At 45.7% G+C, this 21,012-nt stretch overlaps 5 protein-coding genes across 6 annotated transcripts; 1 reads left to right on the forward strand and 4 right to left on the reverse strand.

Moving 5' to 3' along the window:
* Nucleotides 1-766: 766 nt before the first annotated feature.
* On the reverse strand, nucleotides 767-3,893 carry LOC113579108 (uncharacterized). Its single transcript, XM_027012819.3, has 3 exons — nucleotides 3,637-3,893; nucleotides 2,056-2,580; nucleotides 767-1,474 (listed from the first exon to the last, which is right to left on the reverse strand). The coding sequence occupies exons 1-3, from the start codon at nucleotides 3,857-3,859 to the stop codon at nucleotides 1,077-1,079; spliced, it is 1,146 nt and encodes a 381-aa protein (XP_026868620.2). The 5' UTR covers nucleotides 3,860-3,893; the 3' UTR covers nucleotides 767-1,076.
* Nucleotides 3,894-4,311: 418 nt separating this feature from the next.
* gfod2 (glucose-fructose oxidoreductase domain containing 2) lies at nucleotides 4,312-7,994 on the reverse strand. Its single transcript, XM_027012766.3, has 4 exons — nucleotides 7,727-7,994; nucleotides 6,488-6,835; nucleotides 5,893-6,071; nucleotides 4,312-5,758 (listed from the first exon to the last, which is right to left on the reverse strand). The coding sequence occupies exons 2-4, from the start codon at nucleotides 6,738-6,740 to the stop codon at nucleotides 5,087-5,089; spliced, it is 1,104 nt and encodes a 367-aa protein (XP_026868567.2). The 5' UTR covers nucleotides 6,741-6,835; nucleotides 7,727-7,994; the 3' UTR covers nucleotides 4,312-5,086.
* Nucleotides 7,995-8,566: 572 nt separating this feature from the next.
* cenpt (centromere protein T) lies at nucleotides 8,567-13,110 on the reverse strand. Of its 2 annotated transcripts, none has more exons than XM_027012795.3 (13): nucleotides 12,921-13,110; nucleotides 12,377-12,491; nucleotides 12,154-12,292; nucleotides 11,974-12,067; nucleotides 11,691-11,827; nucleotides 11,282-11,345; nucleotides 11,031-11,179; nucleotides 10,320-10,916; nucleotides 9,623-9,919; nucleotides 9,446-9,542; nucleotides 9,202-9,351; nucleotides 9,009-9,113; nucleotides 8,567-8,931 (listed from the first exon to the last, which is right to left on the reverse strand). In XM_027012795.3, the coding sequence occupies exons 1-13, from the start codon at nucleotides 13,007-13,009 to the stop codon at nucleotides 8,802-8,804; spliced, it is 2,163 nt and encodes a 720-aa protein (XP_026868596.2). In that variant the 5' UTR covers nucleotides 13,010-13,110; the 3' UTR covers nucleotides 8,567-8,801. The 2 variants fall into 2 exon arrangements, with proteins under 2 accessions (XP_026868596.2, XP_026868595.2); XM_027012794.3 differs by having other exon boundaries at nucleotides 9,009-9,122.
* Nucleotides 13,111-13,781: 671 nt separating this feature from the next.
* thap11 (THAP domain containing 11) lies at nucleotides 13,782-15,090 on the forward strand. The gene has a single exon (XM_027012797.3). It carries the CDS (start codon nucleotides 13,782-13,784, stop codon nucleotides 14,520-14,522), a length of 741 nt encoding a protein of 246 aa, XP_026868598.1. The 3' UTR covers nucleotides 14,523-15,090.
* A 134-nt stretch (nucleotides 15,091-15,224) lies between these two features.
* cog4 (component of oligomeric golgi complex 4) lies at nucleotides 15,225-20,776 on the reverse strand. Its single transcript, XM_027012793.3, has 19 exons — nucleotides 20,612-20,776; nucleotides 20,430-20,512; nucleotides 19,922-20,036; nucleotides 19,547-19,721; nucleotides 19,262-19,455; nucleotides 18,799-18,904; nucleotides 18,393-18,550; nucleotides 18,139-18,197; nucleotides 17,869-18,002; nucleotides 17,658-17,776; nucleotides 17,410-17,576; nucleotides 17,042-17,207; nucleotides 16,707-16,769; nucleotides 16,475-16,591; nucleotides 16,261-16,353; nucleotides 16,081-16,164; nucleotides 15,898-15,999; nucleotides 15,693-15,821; nucleotides 15,225-15,561 (listed from the first exon to the last, which is right to left on the reverse strand). Exons 1-19 carry the CDS (start codon nucleotides 20,774-20,776, stop codon nucleotides 15,427-15,429), a joined length of 2,364 nt encoding a protein of 787 aa, XP_026868594.2. The 3' UTR covers nucleotides 15,225-15,426.
* Nucleotides 20,777-21,012: the final 236 nt, after the last annotated feature.

Here is a 21,012-nt window from a genome sequence, read left to right on the forward strand (position 1 = left end):
TCAAATATGCTCAAATTGTCTGGCAAGCAGTTTTGTAACAACACCAACAGTCTGGAGAGAATGAACCCAATTACCATAGGTTTTGCAATGACATCTGGGTATGGTATGTTGTCATTTTACTGCAGAAACTGAATCTTACGAAAACTGCCTGCTGCGTGCAAAAGAAAGTAAACGTCTTACCACTTAGCATTTCTCTTTTCATTACTAGGTTTAATGCAACAGTAATCGAACATACACTCCAAAATGTAATTGCTGTTTTTGGGTCTGTGCAGGTGGAACATAATTGGCTGTAAATTGAGATTACCTCCAACCTAACAATCACACACACGCACTGGTTAAGGTACTCAAATTGTAATCGGAAGGTTGCCAGTTCAAGCCCCACCACTGCCAAGTTGCTACTGTTGGGCTCCTGAGCAAGACCCTTAACCCTCAATTGCTCAAGTTGTATTCAGTCTTAACTATAAGTCGCTTTGGATAAAAGTCAAGATAAATGTAATGTATAACATTATATTACATCTACAGCTGTCAAGGGTCATTAGCCTTACAAACGTCACTACAGACATAATTATTCGACTTTCTCAGCTCTAGCACTGAAGACCTCTACCTACCAATAAGGGTTTCTGCTCTCAAATAAAAAAATACCAGAACATACTTGTAAAGTATCACTGTTTTTAAGTTACTGAATAAAGACAAAAGATCAGCAGAAAAACAGTTGTGTCTGATAGTAAAAAAGATGTTTACTAAAACACTGGCTGGAAAGTAGATCAACTCTTAAGTGGCCAAACTTTATTTTGTTAATAAATAAATAAAAACCCTCATCAGCATGAATGTGTGGTAAAGTTGTATTGAGTAATTACTTTTTATACAGATCACTGCAATTCTTCCTTTACATTAAATACCCTTCCCCCACCTTTTCCTCTTATTATGGATCATTGTGTCCATAGGAAAAGGCCAAAATTACTAAATTTCTCATCAACTACTCTCGCTAAACTTTTATTACCATAAAAATAGAAAATCAATTTTTGTTGCCATAAACCAGACTGGTGATGTACAAAGTTGGATCACTGGATTTTCAGTCAACAGCTGTACAACCTAGAGACCTGGCCCTGTAAGTGTCCATCTCCGGAGGCCAGCTCCTCCCTCGCTCTGCTCAGCTCCTCCCTCTCTCTCTGAAACTCCTCCTTTGCTTTATACAACTCCTCCCTCTCCTTTTGCAAATCCTCCCTCTCCTTCTGCAGCTCCAGTCTCGTGCTCTCGAGCTCTTCTTTTTCCCGCTTCAGTCTGTGATGTTCGTCCTCCTGTTCGCGTTTCTGGGTCGTGAGAGCCCGCCTCTCTGCTTCTAACTCACGGATCTGTTGGATAAAATCCCTCTGCTGCTGTAAGCTCCGCCCCTCCTCCTGCTGCACGCGCCGGAGCGCCTCTGTCAGCTCGCGCTCGCGCTCCAGTAACCTGCGCCTCTCGCACCATTCGATACCTGGAACAGGACACTCAACACATGAAAGTTCAGTCGAAGTCAAAGGCGATTTTAATGTAGCAGCACAAATGTGGCCCAAATTAGATCACATTTCTGTCTTTCTTTTAAACTTTATGGAAATTATTAGGATTCAAATGACAAATGTGTAGAGACAAAGACATGGCCATATATAAATACCTTACACCATATGAGGAAAAATATACCAATCAAATTCAGTTCTCTGAGCTAAAATATATATTTAAACACAATTGCTCTACTCAGGAATACATTTAGAGGCCAATATTAAAATGAAAAAATGTACACATTTGAGGCACTTTTAGCATATATTTACACTACACTGACAACCACACACTTTAAAATGTGATGAGAAAATAGGGTTCAAATAAGATGGTTAGGATTTAGGGTTTAGGGGTAGGGTTTAGGGGTTAGGGTTAGATGCTCCTGTTTGGATCCTGAAATATCCTACATATGACATGGTAATAAGGTGTAGGTTTTTGAATTTTGACTGTTATTCATACTTTAAATTCAGGTTAGATTTACAAACATGAGGGTAGAGGGATGAACACATCTGCAGACTGTACCTGAATATTTGTCTGTGTGGCTGCTGTTAAGATGCGACTGGATGCTACGATCCGAAGTCACAACACGACTTTTGGCACGACTGGTGGGGAAGTAGTCCAGCTCTTCGGGCTTGCGTTTGGGGGGCCGTTTCTGCGGGTGGTCCTCCAGCTGTTGGTACTCGGCCGGGTGCTTATTCTGCAGGTGTCGGATGAGGTTGCTGGTGCTGCTCTGATGCTGGATCTTCTCCATGCAGAGGAGACACAGCGCTTTCTTCTCCTGGTCCACTTTGCGGTAATGCACCCACACAGCGCTCCACTTGCGGGTACTGGGGTTGGGGTACCGGGCACTGGGTGTTGGGTATTGGGTACTGGGTGTAGGCGAGGGCACGGGGCTGCCCTCCTGTCCTCTTGTCCCCTCTCGTTCACATCCAGACCCCTCCCCCTCCCCCGCCGCAGCGCACAAGATCCCTCTTATGGCTCCGTCCATCTCCGCATCGCCCACCTCCGACTGAACCTCCACCTGTTGCTCATCCATCACTACTGTAACTGAGAGAGGGAGTCAGAGACATGGCTTTAATCAAGCGGCTAATACAATCAAGATCCTTCACCCCTATGTAATTAGACAAATGCTACAGCCTGGAGAATCTTTATTTGCTCTGCTTTAAATGCACACTTTGTGAAAAAGCTACTATGGTTTTCAAAAAACAAAACAGCTACATTGTCTCCAAACCTGCTGTTCTTAGATTTTTCCACTTAAACATTCTACCAGATGTGCAGCATGACAGTTGAAGTTTAAAAGCATTCAGGCCTTAAATTCAGGCTTCTCAGACCTCAGTCCACCACATATGTATTTCTAGTGCACCTGAACCAAGGCATCAGTCACCCTGAATACCTGTTTCAGGTATGTTAGGATCTGGGTTTGAGAAAAATGTGGATAGTCTGGTTTGAGAAATGCTGGTACAGACCGCTAATCTATAATTACAAATACATTTATCATACATCAGTGCTACAGACTGACGTTAATATATGTGGTGAGAACTGATCCTGTAATGCTCGTGTACACAGACAACCTTTGATTCGGTTGCTCTAAAGAACCGATTCGTTCAATATTCATTCATTCAGGAAAAGCACAACCATGGAGAGTAATCCCTGTCTGCGGATGAAAACTGGACCAGATCCTTGCGTGGCTTTGCCGTTTCTCGCCACCAGTCCCCATCAGAGCAGGTGTGTACAGCTGTCTGATAACGGACCGGTCAGGATAAACCACGGACACGTTAGGAGACAAGTAATGCTGAACAAGTTGGTTAGCCTAGCTACAAACAGCTAGCCAAATGATCTCGGACCAGCTAGGACAAACGGGACCAGCGGTAATGACGCATATATTTAAAAAGTTTATTCAGCAAGAATTCACACAGCTAGTCAACGTCAGACTGATGTACAGTGAGGACAGAGCCATGGGTTAGCCGAGCTGGCTAGGCTATCTTAGCTAGATCTGACCAGCACATGGAGTAAATATAAACACGTGTTAATATAACAGCGTGGTTCAGTCAGACATGCAGGACCAGTATCCAGGACCAGTATGAGACCAATATGAGTCCAGACCTTCCACACAGCCGCTGTTGTTGTGGTGAGCTGCGGGTTTGTCGGTCTCTCTCCTCTTGTCCAAAGCCGAAAAATCATTCGGGTGTTTCGCTCGTAAATGCCGAAGCATGTTCGTTGTGTGACCGAAGTACAAAACCGTCTTCATACAGAGAAGACATAGTACGCGCTTGTTGTCCTCAGCTTGGAAAAATGACCACACTATGCTCCGCTTTCGTGCCGCCATTTGTGAGTCGGTTTTGTTGCGAACACTTTACCATTTACTGGCGTGTTGCTCTCTACTGCCCCCTTACGGCGGGAGGGGGAGTTTTCGGTCATTTCGCTCCTGTTGCAGGTTCATTAATAACGATCACTTTGCATGGAACTATAAAATGTCTGAGATTACAAAGATTAGGGTTTATAAAACTGGTAGGCGTGTATTCCTATTATGTTATGGCCACAATTTTGTCTAGTTTACAACAACTGAAGTAACCTTTTATATAAGCTGTGCCTTTAACTAAGCCACAGAAATGGGTACTGATACTATATGAACCTCTTTGCAGTTAGATACAGAATTTACAGTTACCTGGAACATCCTTGCAACACAGTGCATCATACACAAAGAGTATGGTTTATCCAGCCTGCTCTTAAAAAACAAAACTACCCATTGTATCCTAATTTAGGTACAACACAATAAGTCAACACCATTTTATTAAATTAGGAAAACATTTATTAAACCATAAAAGAAAAGTTACTGACCTCTCTGGTATTCACAGATACACTACATTTGTGTGATGATAGTCACATATATACACACACATACCCATGTACACCTTAAACAGTGCAGACAATGATTAAAATCCTCAAATAAAACTTAAATACATTCTGCAAACTCTGCAGCTTATTAAAATATTAGCTTCTAAGAGACTATCAGTAGACTACAAGTCACAGCCATAAGTACATTACAGTCACATAGGTGAAGCTCCATTACTGCTACACATCTTTGGCGAGTCCCCCAAACATACAGCAGTGCTGAGATCATAAGATAATATATAGAACATAACAATTCTTCACCTCTCCCGAACCACTAAAGCTCTGGTTTAGCCAACACAGCATGACGTCTTATTCAAAATAATAGCATCAAACCTCACTGTCAGTGTCAAAATATTCTGGCCTGTCATGTATTACATGGTTATTCATTTTTAAAACTGTGCAAATAAAATGCATAACAGACCTTTTTCACAGCTGAACTTGTAGGCTACGGTAAAACGGATACAAAAACTATAATAAAAACTTGCTTCCAGTGATGTGACTACAGTGTTTCATAAGTCCCAGTCAAGAAAACAGCAACAAAAAAAATTGTTTGCACCGAGTGTTTTTTTTTTTACACTTTCAGAATAAAATCAAACCAATGTTCTGAGTCTAAACAGAAAGTGGACGGTAAATGTAGAATAGTTGTGCCTGTTTTTCTGCTTTAGTTTGTAGGAGTTCTGTGGTTCTGGTTGGGATCTACATCGTGGTTCCTGACCTCTACAGCCTCCCATTCTCCAGTGCGATTTGACCGTTTGATAGCATCGACGACGGTCTGAACGTACAGCCCGTCCTCAAAAGTAGCTGCCATGGAAACCGGATGACGAGCCCACGATCGCCTGTCATCTTGCGCCTGGAAAGACATCCGTAACTGTGTCACCATAGCGATCATTCCCATGACCGCAGGCCCTGCCCCTGACGGACTGTTGCTTAGAAGAAGTTCCTCGTGGTGCACGGTGTTACGCTGGCCGTACAGCTCGGTTCCACGGGCCACTATTCTCCCAGATGACCCCACCAGCATGACCTCATGCAGGTCGGCACCTGGGAGGTTAAAGTTCAGCGTAACGCTGCAGACAATGCCCCCACCCATCAGCAGCTGGAAGCAGGCATAGTCGTCGGCTGTAACTGAGCGGATGCCGCCTCCTGTGCCACCCTGGCGCACGAAGGTCCGCAGCATTCCGTGCGCACGCACGGCTCGCTCGCCCGTCATGTGGCTCAGGAGGTCAATGATGCAGGAACCAATCGTATGAAGGCCGCCGCCCCCCATCAGCTCCTCCCACGCCCAGCCGTATGACTGACTAAGCAACGAGCCTCCATATACCCGCGCCTCACACACCTGTCCAAGAAAGAAAACATGTTAAACCTTTAACTGACTTGTCTTCACATCCACAATGGATTTTTGAAGGACAAGATTACAAATGTATGCAAAATAACCTATAGCCCTTCAAACAGCCATGAAACTGCGTGCACCTGCAATGTCCCACAGTAACCCTCTCCAAGGAGACGCTTCATCAGGATGAAGGCAGGAAGGAAGCGCAGGGCATTGTTTATGATGCTCATGAGCTGAGGGTAGTAGCGTGCTGCCGTCAACATCTTACAGGCGTCCGTTAGTGTAGCTGCCTGCCCACTGATCACATTCTTTCCTATCCCTGCAGACACAGACACAAACAAGCATAAATGTCTGTCTGCTTACATGAACCACAGAATGAACTCTTATGTTAGTAATAAGAAAAAAAGAACAATCTTTTTGTGAACAGTTAAATCAGTTCAGTACTTTCATTACGTGAAGAACTAACAGCTTGATAAAAGTGCAGTTATGTAAAGGAGTTTCACAGCATTCCTCCTGAGGAACATATCCTATCAGCAAAATCTCTTAATCCCGATGAACTCAAGCATGGTTGAGTTCAGGAAATGTTCCATGAGCACTGAGGAAGCTATTCCCCGGAGCAGCAGTTCCATGTTTGTGTTTGGTAAAGTATTCAGTCAGGTGGGGTCCAGGAAGGAACCCAACCTAATCCGCTCAGTACACAGATGGTTAAGATAAAGTGAGCGTGTGAAGTCTTACCTAATGCTTTCACAGCTATCTGGCGAGTGTGTGGTGGCGGTGTGAGTATGCAGACAAGGTGGACCTCTGGATGCAGAAGGACATCATCCGATTGGCTGGTAGAGAAGGGAATGTCCAGCTCATTGGCCAGACACTCAGCTTCCTCTCGAGTCCTGCCCCAAACCGCCTGAACAGGGAAACCTTCTTTTTGAAGTAGCGGTACCAGGGCTCGGACAGTCCGCCCGGTTCCGAATACACCCACGCCCGGCAACATGATGCCGATGTGCACAGGCAGAGAACACACTCACAAGCCCACTGGTTTTAATTCTCTGCCATTACGTTAATGCCATCTAAACACTCCAAGCAAACCTGGGGGAAGAGGAGATATTAGGTTTACACACGCAACTGATATCACATATCACACCTGCGAACCAGTGCCGTTACAACTTATAAAGAGGAACCAGAGAACATTGCAAATTTCAAAGACAATGCAGTTTTGGTAATCAACAGCAACAATCTATACAGCGTGGAAAACATGTACCTGTCTGAACACAGCAGACAAGGATCAAACTAAATACAAGCTAAAATTAAGCTCCTTCCCAACCTGTTCAGATAGGACATAGGAGCAAAGTTAGCTAGTTCCAAAAGCACTACCAGCTGTCGGGGTGGATGCACTAAAGCCCGCACAACTACCCACGACAACGAAAACACGTTTTGTAAAAGTCACTGACATCCAAGGTTGCGACACGTTCACAAGGAAAAAAAAAACCCAACATACTTTTGTTATCATATTGGCCTCAGGTCAAGGACTCTGAAGGCACTGAATGTCTGGTTTGTAGTAAGTTATTCCCCTGGAAAGTAGCCACTCTTCAGTGTGTTTTGTTGGTATTGGTATAAAGATATTATAACTTAACTACTTGTATGACAAAATGCACTCGCTAACAGCTAACCTGGCTATGTAGCGTCGCTGTTAGGTTACCAAAGCTAAAGCTAACGCATCTAAACTCGATATAAGAACCTTAGCGAGCTTGTTGTCTAAAAGTCACAAAACAAGGAGTCTAGCTGGTGTGAAAAAGTTGGACAAAACGACGCGTAGGCGCTAACGTTTACTACCGGACCTGATGTAACCTGCCCCTAATCTAACTAACCTAACTAATATAATCTAATTTAGCCCAGCTGTGTAATCGGGACTGAGCTGCTCCAGGTTTGTTTTCAGCGCTACCACAGCCATGATGAACGTTCATGTCGGAGTTTACTCACCTAAACCGACTCTTTCCGACTCCTCCACTAAAGCAGGTAAACCTGGAGCTATGTGGAGGTGTGGGCCTGCAGATGTTCGAGCCGTCTGTAGGCAGGCGAGGACCTACGCTCTTCCTCAGCTTTAGTCCCAGTGCGGTATTGAGTCTCCTCCGTGGGGCAGAGGAGTTGTATACTGGTGTATAGTAATGTATACTGGTGTATGCGTCTTCACCCTGCTCATCCCAAACCGGGAAACTCCTAAGTGTAATGGGTTGCTCACGCATACCATTTGCGCATGCGCATCACGTCCCGTTGAATATTGTTTTCCCCGCCCAGGCTGAATAACTACATCCTATAATAGAACTTAAACTTCGTGGATACACCAATGATGAAATAATGCATTGGTCGAAACCATGTAAAATTATGGAAGCCATAAAAGGTCATTTAACTGCATCCTATTTTACTCCTTTTTAGCATGAGTTAATTTTTTTCTTTTTGAGATCTAGAATTATGTGTTGCATAACCACGACATAAAAATGGAAATAGAAAATAAAGATTCGTTTTCTGGATACGATAAAATTATTCCTTTTCTTCACGAGAAAACATTATGTCGTAATAATGAAATTAAGAGGTCTCGTTTAAACTAATAAAATTAACTATCACGGTAAAAAGGAATAAAAAGATGGAAATCTACGGCCTTTTAGGTCTTCCGTATAAAACATTATTTTCTTTATTAAGCAATTGTCATTAAAGTGCTTAAACACTAGTAGGTTGTAGCGCGTGTTGTAAACCTCTCATCTTTACTGGTTCCACGGCCAGTTTTATCCCAGTTACTTAGCACAGGTGTGCAATGACCAGCTATTACCAACAATATACTTCAAGTTTATTGGGAAGATTATATAACATCAGACCTGATCAGAAAAGTAAAACTGTGACACCTCCAGTCTATTTGTAACGTTAGTGAATCCAAGGTAAGAAATATCTTAATAAAAATACACCATTCAAAATAAAAAAAAAAAAGTTTATATTTAGGGAAAACATGTTCTAAAGAAATATGGAAGAGAAGTGGTGTTTTTTTTTTTTGTTTGTTTTTAAATTATCTCTTTTGACTGGGGATGACTTTATTTCCACTGGTTGCTACGGGGATGAGAAGCTTCCTGTACTCAAGTGGCAAAAACTTCTCAATCAGCACAGTGAGTGGGGTTCTGTCAGTCACGAAACCCTGCCTAAAGACAGATACAAACGTCATTCAGATGCTGTTTTTTTTTTTTTTTTTTTTAAGTCACTCAAATGTCCAACACACCTCTTCATTAGGAGCTCAACATCCTCAACTTCAATGGTTTTCCTCTTGGCATGTGCAGAATAAACCTCCAAATCATCAGCTAGACGACTGAAGTACTTCTGGAGTCTGATGTGTCTCACACACACACACAAAAAATTTTCAATTTAAAGATAAACAATACTCATCATTAAGCTACAGGAAAATGATCACTTACATGTCATTGATGACTGGGTAAACGTCACTGGCCACCCTGGTTTTGGCAAAGTGTTTAAAAACGCTCATAACGTAACTCTTTGGGAGAACATTATCAGACTCGGTCTGACGCTTCTGTCTGGGGCGGGGCTTCACCACCCCACCGGCAGGTCTGAAGAGGGAATGCCAGACAGAGGGCTTAATGGTTTCTATCTGAGGAAACGTAAATGTAAGTGCAAATGTCTTTGACCATTACAGTCAGTTACCCAGGGAGAGTTCTGAATGCAATCGGTGAAGCCACTGCACTGGGACTTGCCACCTCTTTTCTTTGTCTGATGAAAGCAGGGGTTTGCATGGAGAGCTCTGGAAGAACAAACAGAAACAGCCACTAAACATGACAATGTTCACTTATAACTCTCAGGTTGTGTTTATGGAGATCTTACCTTCACTTTGTGCATCTTCCTCATCCTCCTGCTCTTCCTGAACCGCTGGAAAGTGCGGGGCAGGGCTAAGGTGGTTGGGAGATGGCACCATCTCGTCTTCTGACTGGTTGACATCTCCATCAATAATCTCTAATTTGCTGACATTGTTTTCAGCAACACCCTTCCCATCATCCACTTCTGCTAAGATGGTGTGGCATGTCCCAGGTGAAGGGCAGACAGATAGTGGAGGAGGGCTAGGACTTGGGTCCTTCGATGCAAGGGACTCCTCTGGAATAACGCCAGTGAAACTCTGCAGTTCTACATACAAACACACAAATTCCCAGAACAATTCAGACTCTACAATAACCATACAGTTCCCAGTTGGTGGAATGAATTCCCACTGACTGTCCAAACAGTTCCTTGCTGTCTTCAATCACAGACTGAAAACTCATCCTTTAGAAAAACACAAACCTAATCAGGAACTTGTAAGATTTTTAATTTACACTTGACCTCTATTGTTTAGTAACTGCTCTCGATTTGTGTTGTATTCTATTGTATATATTATATTGTATCTCTGGTTCTGGGTTTCAGCATTGACAACTAGTAGACAACTAAAGCACCTTTAGAAGAGGCTCTGGATAAGAGTGTCTGCTAAATGCCATAAATGTAACCGTATATACTGTTGACTGGTGTTTACCATTCTCTGTGGTGTACTGACCTGCCCCAGTACTCGTCCTCCCACTCCCACTTGCTGTTACTCCAGGCAGGATGCCTCCGCCTTCGGAGTGGGAGTCTCGCCAGATGATTTGTATATCCGATAGTTGATATACGAGGCCCTCGTTCACACTTCCTCTCCAGTCCATGCCTTCCACTTCTGTCTGCTCCATCTCCTTTTCCTCAGCCATCATCTGAGTTGGAGCCAGCGCTCTCTCATCAGGACTCAGAGTGGCTGCATCCTTCTCTTCTGATGAAGGCACCTTCTCTTCCTGTGACTGAGATGCTGGTTCTGCGTATTCCATCTCTTGCAGAGGCTCTGGTTCAGTTTTAGATGTTTCACTCACATGCTCACTCTGTTTATCATCCTCTAGAACGTTTAGATTTTCTTTATCTACTTCTTCATCTCCCTTCGCCTCTGCCTCGAAACTTTTCTCCCGCCTGTTTTCTGAAGCCCCGTCCTTCTCTCTCAGCTCAGTAGCGGAGCTTGCCAGCTGTCCATAAAGTTCCGTGTTGCTCATGACGACACTGCTCAAGCCAAGAGTGAACTCCTGGATACTCTGATTGGCAGGAGTTCCTCGGGCCTGCACTACTGTATAATCTGGAACAAAGAGGGGGTGAGAGTAGTGTGAGGAGAGAGAGCGAGAGAGTGTGAGTGTGGTGTGAGGGGAGGGTTTGTAATGGATAATGTCTCTGCTAGGCAGCTGTGTCAAACCTTCACTGCGATGCCTCTCCAGCTGTTTCTCTACAGCCTCGTCAAATTCATGCACAGAGGGCTTCTTCCTCTGGGCAGCCTTTCGCTGCAAACCTGCCCTCTCAGTGCAATCACTCACAAACGGGGTCTTCAAGGTAAGACTCAGGACACTGTGACACACACACACACACACACACACACTAAAATCAAGCACTACCTCCATCACCGATGTCCTGACCATCCGAGCAGCTGTGTGCTGTGTGAGCATTCACCTGTTGGTCCCAGCTGAAAGGTTCTCGGTCACATCTGTGTTCTCATGATTCTCCTCTCCTTCACCTTGGGAGACACAGAAAATGAGCAAAGCATGCTTATGCAACCTGGGGATCTCTCAAGTGTGCAAGTCTGTATAATGTAGTACATCAAGGACTTGAGCAAATATAGTAGTAAAAAATAAATAAATAAATTTTTTTAAAAAAAAAGAATCAATATATAGTTTGGGCCTAAAGGATCACACTGGAAACAAATTATGACGTAGCTACAGACATACAGAACAGAACCCCACACTCAAATAACATTTCTGGATTGGCATTATGGTGTTAAATGGCTAAATTCCTATGGATTATTATGGTATTTGCATGTATAATATAGAAGGCTAATTTAATATCTGTTGCAGATTGGTACCTGATTGTTGGTCCAGTTCTTTCTCAAAGGCTGATACACTGAAGGTGGGCGCAGGCCTCCTACGACTCATCCCCCTGATCACATGACTCAGTGGCTCTGTGGCCAAGTCAGGCAAATCGAAGCCATTTCCCCCTTCACTGAGAGTAGACAGACCAGTACACAGACCAGTTAACCAACAAATGTTATCAACTATTTTTATTCTGTAATTTATGTAGGTATGAAAAGTCTCAAGAAACAAACTTAGGTCTCAAGTCAAAGTTGCTGTGGTTGTTTACAGGCACACCTTTGTCTGCTGCTATGGTTACTTGTTTCTGCAGGTTGCAGGTGTGCCTTTGGCAGTGCAGGTTGTCCAGACAGCAGCAAAGACGCCTCGGCCTCTGAAAGACATCTCACGAGAGTCACACAACGAGCAAATCCAACACAGCTAAACGGCGATCACGCCGCTACGGTAGCCCGCACCCACCCGTCTGGATGAAGCCTCTGAGCAGGCGGCGAGGTGTGACGTCCGTGTCGCACAGCGCAGAAGATGCCGCCGTAGTCTTCCCCTTCCTGCCCATAGATCTGGGCCTTTTGCTGGGAGGGAGTGGTGACTGGGTGGCAGTCTGGAATCAAAAGCAAATGTTAAGGCATGCTTTCAAAAGCAGGCATCAAACACAAAACATTAACGTGCATGTGTGCAGTTTTACCTCATGGAGCTTCTGTTTGAGTTTGTGTCGGAGTGTGAGCTGTGGTGTCTGGAGGCCAGAGCTGTTCTTTCCTCTGGGGGTTCTCCGCAGACCCAAAACCTGCTCACGGGACACGCTGCAAGACACAAAACAAAACTATGCAGTCAAGATATAGTGTTAAAACTTAATGTTATTCATTTCATGTGTGTGGACTATGATCCTGTGATGATGCTTAGGCCACAAATATATACCATTACATAATGTCAGTAACAATAGTCAACAACTAGTGTAAAATCAAGTGCAAAAAACACACACAATAAAAACCCATTAAGACCCACAAACAAAATCCAAACCGCAAAATATCTTTCTATGGGACAACCTTTCTTCTGGGAGTCTTAACAATACCTTTTCTGTGTTCTGTACGACACTGAATTATCAGCTAGCTAACTAAGCTAGCCAACTTAAACCGATTAACGCCAACTACTTAGCGTAAGTAAATGTGGCGACATATCGACATATCATCTCGAATGCTGTTATTTAAAAGCGAAGTTTTGTTTATTTGCACCTCCTGGTGAGGGGGGAGCGCGAGGGCTGCGAGCGCAGCACGTTTCTCAGCAACACCCGAGCAGACACGTCCTCCTCCGCCGGATCCATCCGCGCTGAGCGCTCGGCTGAACACTAGAAAACTAGAAAACCTGAAAACACGGCAAATAAAGCTGCTCGACACACAACACGCCAGGAAACGTAGTAATGTAGTTTACGAGACGACACATTCAAACGAAGTTCTAATGACGCATTCTCCCGCCCGGATGTGCGCTCCTGAGTGGCTCATGGGAAATGTAGTTTTGTAATTGCATTTCCGGGGTTTACTGCAAGGTTAATATGCAATAATTTAGAGGGGAATTGTATACATCTGTTCTTTCAGAGCAGTTTATTGTAGGTTTTAGCGCTATAAATATTGCTTAATTTATTACTCTACTTCAACAGACGTCTTTTAGTTGTATTACGTAATTAGATATTAATTGCTTTTACTTTAGTGCCGCAATAATAAAAGGTAATGCGCAATGAAAAAAAGTTTGTATTTTTAATGAGATTACACGAGTGTCTCGTACAAATTCTGCTAGGCGTGCGTCATATGTAGAGTCTAAAATACAACATTAATTGTAATACACTTTTCAACAACGTAATTTTAAACGGACACCACGTATCCCACCCAGCGCGTATAAGACTAAATGCGCATTTTCACGCAGACTTTGCTCCGTTAACCCGCTTTGAAACCAAAACAGGATGTCGTAAGCATTGTGGGACGTGTAGTTCCGCTTCTAGGCCGCGGGTCTCGCTAACAGCACGCGAAGGAACCAAACAAAACCAAATTAGCAAAACTTGTGCAGGATTGTTGAAATACTGGCGACACCCCCGCCCCATCATGCCTGGGTTCACGTGCTGCGTGCCTGGATGCTACAATAACTCCCACCGGGACCGCGAGCTGCGCTTCTACACCTTCCCGAAGGATCCCACTCAGCGCGAGATCTGGCTGAAGAACATCTCGCGGGCCGGGGTGAGCGGCTGCTTCAGTACTTTCCAGCCCACGACGGGGCACCGGGTGTGCAGCGTGCACTTCCCCGGGGGCAGGAAGACGTACACTATACGCGTCCCGACTCTGTTCCCCCTGCGCGGGGTGAACGAGAGGCGGAGCCGGCGCGGCCGGAGCAGGAAGGTGTCCGCGGTCGTGCCCATCATCACGAGCGTAGTCTCGCTCTCCAGCGACCCCGCTCCAGCCGACGCGGAGGCAAGCGACCCCAGCGTGGTGCAAATTGGGCAAAACGGCCAGTATATCAGTCCCGTGGACCTGACCGCAGCGGCAGACGCGTCCTGCACGAGCGTGCTCCCTCACGCTGAGGATTTTGAAGGGCCCGTGCAGGCCGGGCCGTGCCTCGCGCTGGGCGGAGAGGACCACTCGTACTCGCTGACCAACGGCACGACCTCCGCCGAACTGCTGCGGAAGCTGAACGAGCAGCGCGACATCATCGCGCTCATGGAGATCAAGATGAAGGAGATGAAGAGCACCATCCACCAGCTGCGCGTCACGGAGGCGCGCCTGCACGAGGAGGTGCGCGAGAGGGACCGTATGCTCTCCGCTGCTGCTGCGCTTCGGAAGAAAGTCTGAGACTGCATACCTGTCTGCACAAAGACCCGTGGGTGCGAGCGAGCACAGCCGCCGTTTATCGTAGTTAATCTGATCGGCCGATTTCTGTTGTTTTTAGACGATTTACACATTCAGTATGTAGGCGGCGTGCGAGACCGGAGCGCAAGACCAGACCCATGTACACGCGCGTTGAACTGTCCAAACGCGCAGCTCGGACTGACACTTTCAGTGTAGACTGGTTTTTTTTCTTTTTTGTTTGTGAGAAAGGGAGATTTTCTTGTTTGCAGCAACTCGAAATTCGCCAACTGCTTCCTGATATGAAATAAACACAGCCTTCATTCACACAGACTGTTCCTCGTTGTGTGAAGGCATTTCATGAGTTTGAGTAATTAACTTCCTTTATTTTGAAGTTTCTGAGTGGAATAACTGAGTGGATTTGTTCCAAACCAAGGGGTCCTCACATGATGTTTGAAACAACTGATGAACTGGGGGAAAAAAAGACTCATCATTTGAAGGTCTATTTCTTGTAACACTGGTTTTGTAGTTTCTTAAATAAATGCTACAGTAGAGGTATTTTCTAACAAGGTAATGTGACATGGCTTTTTGATCATTCAGAATGTTTATGGAGCTTTTACACAACAGGTAGATCTCCTGTTCTGTTGCGTTTTAGGAACCGTACTGCAGAGATCAACATTCGATCAAAGACTGGGACATAGAAATGGGTTATCAGTAAAAACAGTAGCAATTTATTTACTCAAAAGACAGAATCTTTTAGGCAAAGTCTGTACACAAATCTACAAAGAAGGATCCCATGATTTAACCCTTTCACCTATACTAAAGTTCAAACAACAGGGCTAGGTGACAGTGTCCTACATGACTGGTCAGTAAGTGTGTGTGCATGCACACGTATGTGTGTTTGTGTATATTAAAGACGGAGTCTCTTGATGTCCTCATTACGGAAGTCTACTCGGAGTGCCAGAACCTGTCGGACCTCGGCAGGCGTGAGACGCCAGGTGAGGGGTCCTGAGTTTGGCCCCCAGTAATCCAGGATCTCCGATACCTCAATCAAACAAACAAAAACTCAATTACATGTTTCTCAAAATAAAATGAAACCAAATATCAATGACTTTAAAAACTGGGGTCCAGGAGCTTGTTAATAATCAGTATAGTTCGTTGTAAACAACCACACACCCGCTCCAGGTTCAGAATCGTTGCCATCTGAGTAAGACGTGCAAATTTATCCCGGATGGTCCAGGAGGTGACGGAGGACAGATATGCAACCAGTGAACGCAACTCCTTATCGAACTGCAGCCCCCCCAGCTGTATGAGGGATGGATAACAGTGTGGAGATTAGGCAGCACTCATATAGAGAGAGAGGGGAAGAAAAAAGACTCACCCTGCTGAATGTACACTTAAAAACAGTCTTCTCCATCTCCATGGCGATAAGACTGGTCATCAGGCTAGTTAAAGTATCATAGATCAGTGGAGACAGACTGGCCTGCAGACAGGAGGAGGAGGAGGAGGAGGATGAGATTTCACCCTGATTGCTTCACAGTGAACAAGACTGAAGATTTCATACCTTAAACTCAGACATGAGCTGTTCAAGCTGCACCACAAGCTGCTGAACCCAGGGGTCGTTGGCCTCGTACTCGCTGAACTCTCCCTGGGAAAGGAGTTGAAACGCCTTTCAGAGGAGCTGAAACACTGAAAACGCGTGTGGTGTATGATGATCTATGTACAGCTGGCACCAGCGTCCTACCTCTTCAATATTATGTGAGACTGACAGGAAGTTGGTAATCCAGGGTTTCACCTGTGGCTTGATCGCTGTATTATTCAGATCCTGAAGGCCCTCCTACTCAAATATAAGCACAAATACACACAAGGAAATATTCTGAAACATTCCATTTTTGATACATGTGAACTTCAGACACAGATGGGTACACACACGCACAAGCCAATGCTCAGTTTCTGACCTGGAGGAGATCTTTGAACTTGCTGGAAGTATTCACCAAATCTGAGAGACAGCTGTCAATCTTGGCCTGAGCATGTTCTGAACCCACCCCCTGACTGAACAGCCTGGCACAATCACTCTGAGAGAGCGAGCAACATGTCTTATTAACTTTCAGTTTTTAACTTTTCATTTATGACAATAACTAACCATAATATAAGAATATTACAAATAATAGGTTATAGTAGGAGACAAACCTCCAGGTTCTTTTTGAGAGTGCTGATATTCTCACTGCACATTTCCACGTTATTCAAAGTCACCTGAAAAAAAAGGCAGTCAGTAATGGGAGATAAGGAGTGTACAGGTGTGTGGAGGAGTACAGAGTGTGTAGAGGAGTGTAGAGTGTGTAGAGTGTATAGAGGAATATAGGGATGCTTAGAGGAATGTAGGGGTGCGTAGAGTGTATAGAGGAATATAGGGGTGCATAGAGGAGTGTAGGGGTGCGTAGAGGAGTGTAGGGGTGCGTAGAGTGTATAGAGGAATATAGGGGTGCATAGAGGAGTGTAGGGGTGCCTAGAGGAGTGCTGGTCACCAGGTAGGTGCTCTTGGCCTGTTCTTGGCTCTCGATGCCCAGGGTCTGAATCTTTCCATGCTGTAAGCTGCTCTGCATCAGACTGACAGCACTGCTGACCCCTCGCTGCAGGTCATGCAGCGCACTGGCTGGGTAACCTGCACGCAGCTTACACACCAGCACCTCCCTGCACACACACACACACGCACGCACAGTGTTATGCATGTGCTATGTACATACAGGATTACACACAGATTGCAAGGATGGATCTTGATCTGACACATTAGTAGTAGTAGTAGTAGTAGTCACATTTATATAGCGTCTTTCTCAAGCTCAAGCACACTTTCCAGACATGGACAATACTATAGTGTATGCGTTGCCTGGTTCACCTGAAGTCTGTCTCCAGGACGCTAATGGCGTGGTTAATCATGGCACACACGCAGTCCGAGCTGCCGCTGGCCAGAGCTCTGCTGATGCACTTCTTCACGATATAGAACACATCATCCACCATGCTGGAACTCAGCTGACCCACCTCTGCTGTGTCCATGGCGACCGCCTGGGCAAAGGCCAACGTTACTCTTCACACTCGCGTTGGAGTTCAGTGAAGTGGTGTAGATCTCACCCTACTGGGCATTACCTTATTGACAGTCTCTCTCATGTAGTACTCCTCCATGGGGATGTAGAAGCCAATCAGCTCCTGCATGGTGCGACTGAGCTGACAGTCTTTCAGCAGGCGCTCCAAACTCTGCTGGTGTTCTGCAACACAACCCCACATGTGCTAAACTCACACACCACTAAACATGAGCAAGAGTGAGATGTTGGGTGAGAGTGAGATGTTTGGTGTTTACCAGAAACAAGTGACTCTGGGGCTGCTGCATCTATGACCTCAAAATCTGCTGCAATGCGGCGCCTTAAAAAACGCAGGTACAGCTCAGCTCTGGAGTTCATCAGGGTGACCTCACACAACACTGGATCCAGCTCTCTGAATGACACACACACACACACACACACACACACACACACACACACACACACACACACACACACACACACACAAGTTTCCACTGCAGTATTTATCCTGTCAGTCAGGAGACATGCAGGAGGCATGTGAATCGTACCTGGGCTCAATCTTCTCAGCAGGCCCCACCCTCATTATGCTGCCCTGCACAACCTGGAACTGCAGACACAGTAGTACAGACATGGAGGAACTGGACAAAGAGATGGCAGGACTACAGTGGAATTACAGATACAGAGATGATTTCTCACACATCACCAAGAACAAAGTTAATTCAAGAACCAAAAAAAAAAAAACCTGTTAAAGAACTTCAACAAATTACACAAAGATCCAAAACCAGTGCACACACACGTGTACCTTGTTGCGATAGTCTCGCTGCTGAATGAACTTGTCCACCACTTTCTGTGCCTGCGCATCACACTCTCTCTGAAGGTGTGTAAGGAGGCAGTAGAGGTGTCCCGGGCCGTAGTACGTCTCCACAATAGGCTGGTGAGTCTCCACAATCCGAGCGATGCCTAACAATTCAGTCCTGGTTCATTATATGTAGATTTGATGGTGCGGCCCTTATATATTACTACGAGTGCAGTAAGGTAATAGTCCAAAATAATAAACCACATAAGCCCAGAAACATCCAAACTAACATGCTGTTTTTTCCCTTATACATTTTTCCATGTTTTATTAAAAAATTGCAGACTGTTTCTGGCATCCCACAGCCTGGAATGGTACTGTAGGATTCACAACACAAAGATGGATGTAGCCTCACCCTCCAACAGCAGCGTGAGGGTGTCGGCGTAGACCACGGGAGCCCGGCGCTCGCTCACGTCAGAGCCCGATGCCACCAGCAGATTCTGCTCAGCTTTACACGCCAACTGAGAGGGACGGGGAACCCCAGGAGATAAGAAAGAGTTACACACACACACCCATGTGCACACACCCACCCACCCACCCACACACACACCCACACCACACACCCACACACACACACACCCATGTGCACACACACACCCATGTGCACACACCCACCCACCCACCCACACATGTGCACACACCCACCCACCCACCCGCACACCCACCCGCACACCCACCCACCCATGTGCACACAACACACACCCACGTGCACACACCCACGTGCACACACCCACGTGCACACACCCACGTGCACACACCCACACCACACACCCACACCACACACCCACACCACACACCCACACCACACACCCACACACCTGGCTGCAGAGATACTGGGAGAACTGGGCAAGTCCTTGCTCATGGAGTCCAAGCAGGGGGAGAATTTTAAAGAAGCGCTCCACTTGAGGCAGGTCGCTTGTAGCAACTGCCTCCTCTAATCGCTTAGTAACCAGAGCTTTCAAATTTAGCTCCGCCTCCTGCAGCAGAGCAAGACTGGCATCCACTGCAGTGCCTGCAGATTAACATAGCAGCAGACATTAACCCAGGAGAAAACTGCAGTGTGTGTCATGCACATGTGGGACATTATAACAGATGAGACTCACTCTCTCCACCCTGTCTGCTCAGCTCAATCACTGATTGGTCGAGGGAGAGGTATCGGTGAATGTGTGCAGCTGCTTGCTCGTAGTCCTGGTTACGCATGGCAGTCTGGACTCCATCTGTGCAGAACTTCAGATCCAGAATATCGTCTGCACGCTGGATTGCTTGGTACAGCCTTTGCTGAAACAAACACACAGTTTCTGTTCAGTTCATGCTTTACAAGTGATTCATGTTCTTCAACCTTGAAGCAGTTCAGTGCCGCTTGTGTGTGTGGATTTAGTGAGAGTGTGTATGGATCACTGTGTGTGGGGGGTGGGGGGTTAGTGAGTGTGTGTGTGTGTGTGTGTGGGGGGGGGGGGGTTAGTAACTGTGTAGATCACCTTGGTAAGGTCCAGCTGTCTGACTTTGCTGCTCACATTCTCTGCCAGACTGCAAGTGAAGTTGATCATACCAGACAACTGTTCAGCATCACCCTCAATCAGCTGCAGGTTAGGCCTGAGAAACACACACACACAGAACAGGCCACAGAAACATGGACACCAAAGAGTCATGCTGTACCTAACAACATTTCACAGAGGATCCAAATACAATTGCACTGGACAAAGCAAATGTGTTATTACAATGACAGCACTTTCAGTATACAGAAATAAGAGCCTGTCTGATATGGTTTGACTGGGGAGTCAGCGTAGTATGACAAACACCCTGGTAGGGGCGGCTCAACAGTTAAGGTACTGGTCTAGTAATCAGAAGGTTGCTAGTTCAAGCCCTGCCACTGTTGGGCAAAGCTATTAACCCTTATGACTTACAGTCATAACTGTAAATTTACTAAATGCATGGAAATACCGCAGACTGAAGAGATGCTGCTGCTGTTCGGTACAACCCACTCACCCCATTCTCTGGAGAACCAGCATCTTAGTTTCGATGTTACTCTGCTGCCCAGCAAGGGTCTCCAATTGTCTCTGCACATCCGCCTGCAGGAACATTAATCTGTCATGTCACTACATGAGCTGAGCTGCCCGTCATGCTGAGCTCTTGGCTCCCAACTACACCTCACACTAATGTCCGGTTACCTCCTCAGCGCACAGCTGCGCATACACGCGCTCCAGGTCTTCCAGTTCCGTCAGAGTCTCTATGGTCTCGGTCCGGACGGCAGACAGCCCCGCTGGATCCCCTGGTGTACCGGACAGCCCCGCTGGACCACCGCGACCGTGCGCCGGAGACCCCGCTTCCTCCATCACAAACCCACATATACACAAACGGCGTCACTTCCGCATTACTTACTTTCTTCTTCGATACACGCCGATCTAACAGCCAGCAATATCGCCATCTAGCGCTCATCAAGAAGAATTTATATTAGTTCAGGTTGAATTCACACACCAGGTTGAATTTAGTCATCTAATTTGTTTGTCTTGTAGGATTTAAATGGATATAAATAGAAAGAGTTGAAAGAGGTTTCGAACTAGGGCTTGTG

Source organism: Electrophorus electricus, chromosome 3 (genome assembly GCF_041902795.1).
Source record: "Electrophorus electricus isolate QZ-2024a chromosome 3, ASM4190279v1, whole genome shotgun sequence".
NCBI lineage: Eukaryota > Metazoa > Chordata > Actinopteri > Gymnotiformes > Gymnotidae > Electrophorus > Electrophorus electricus.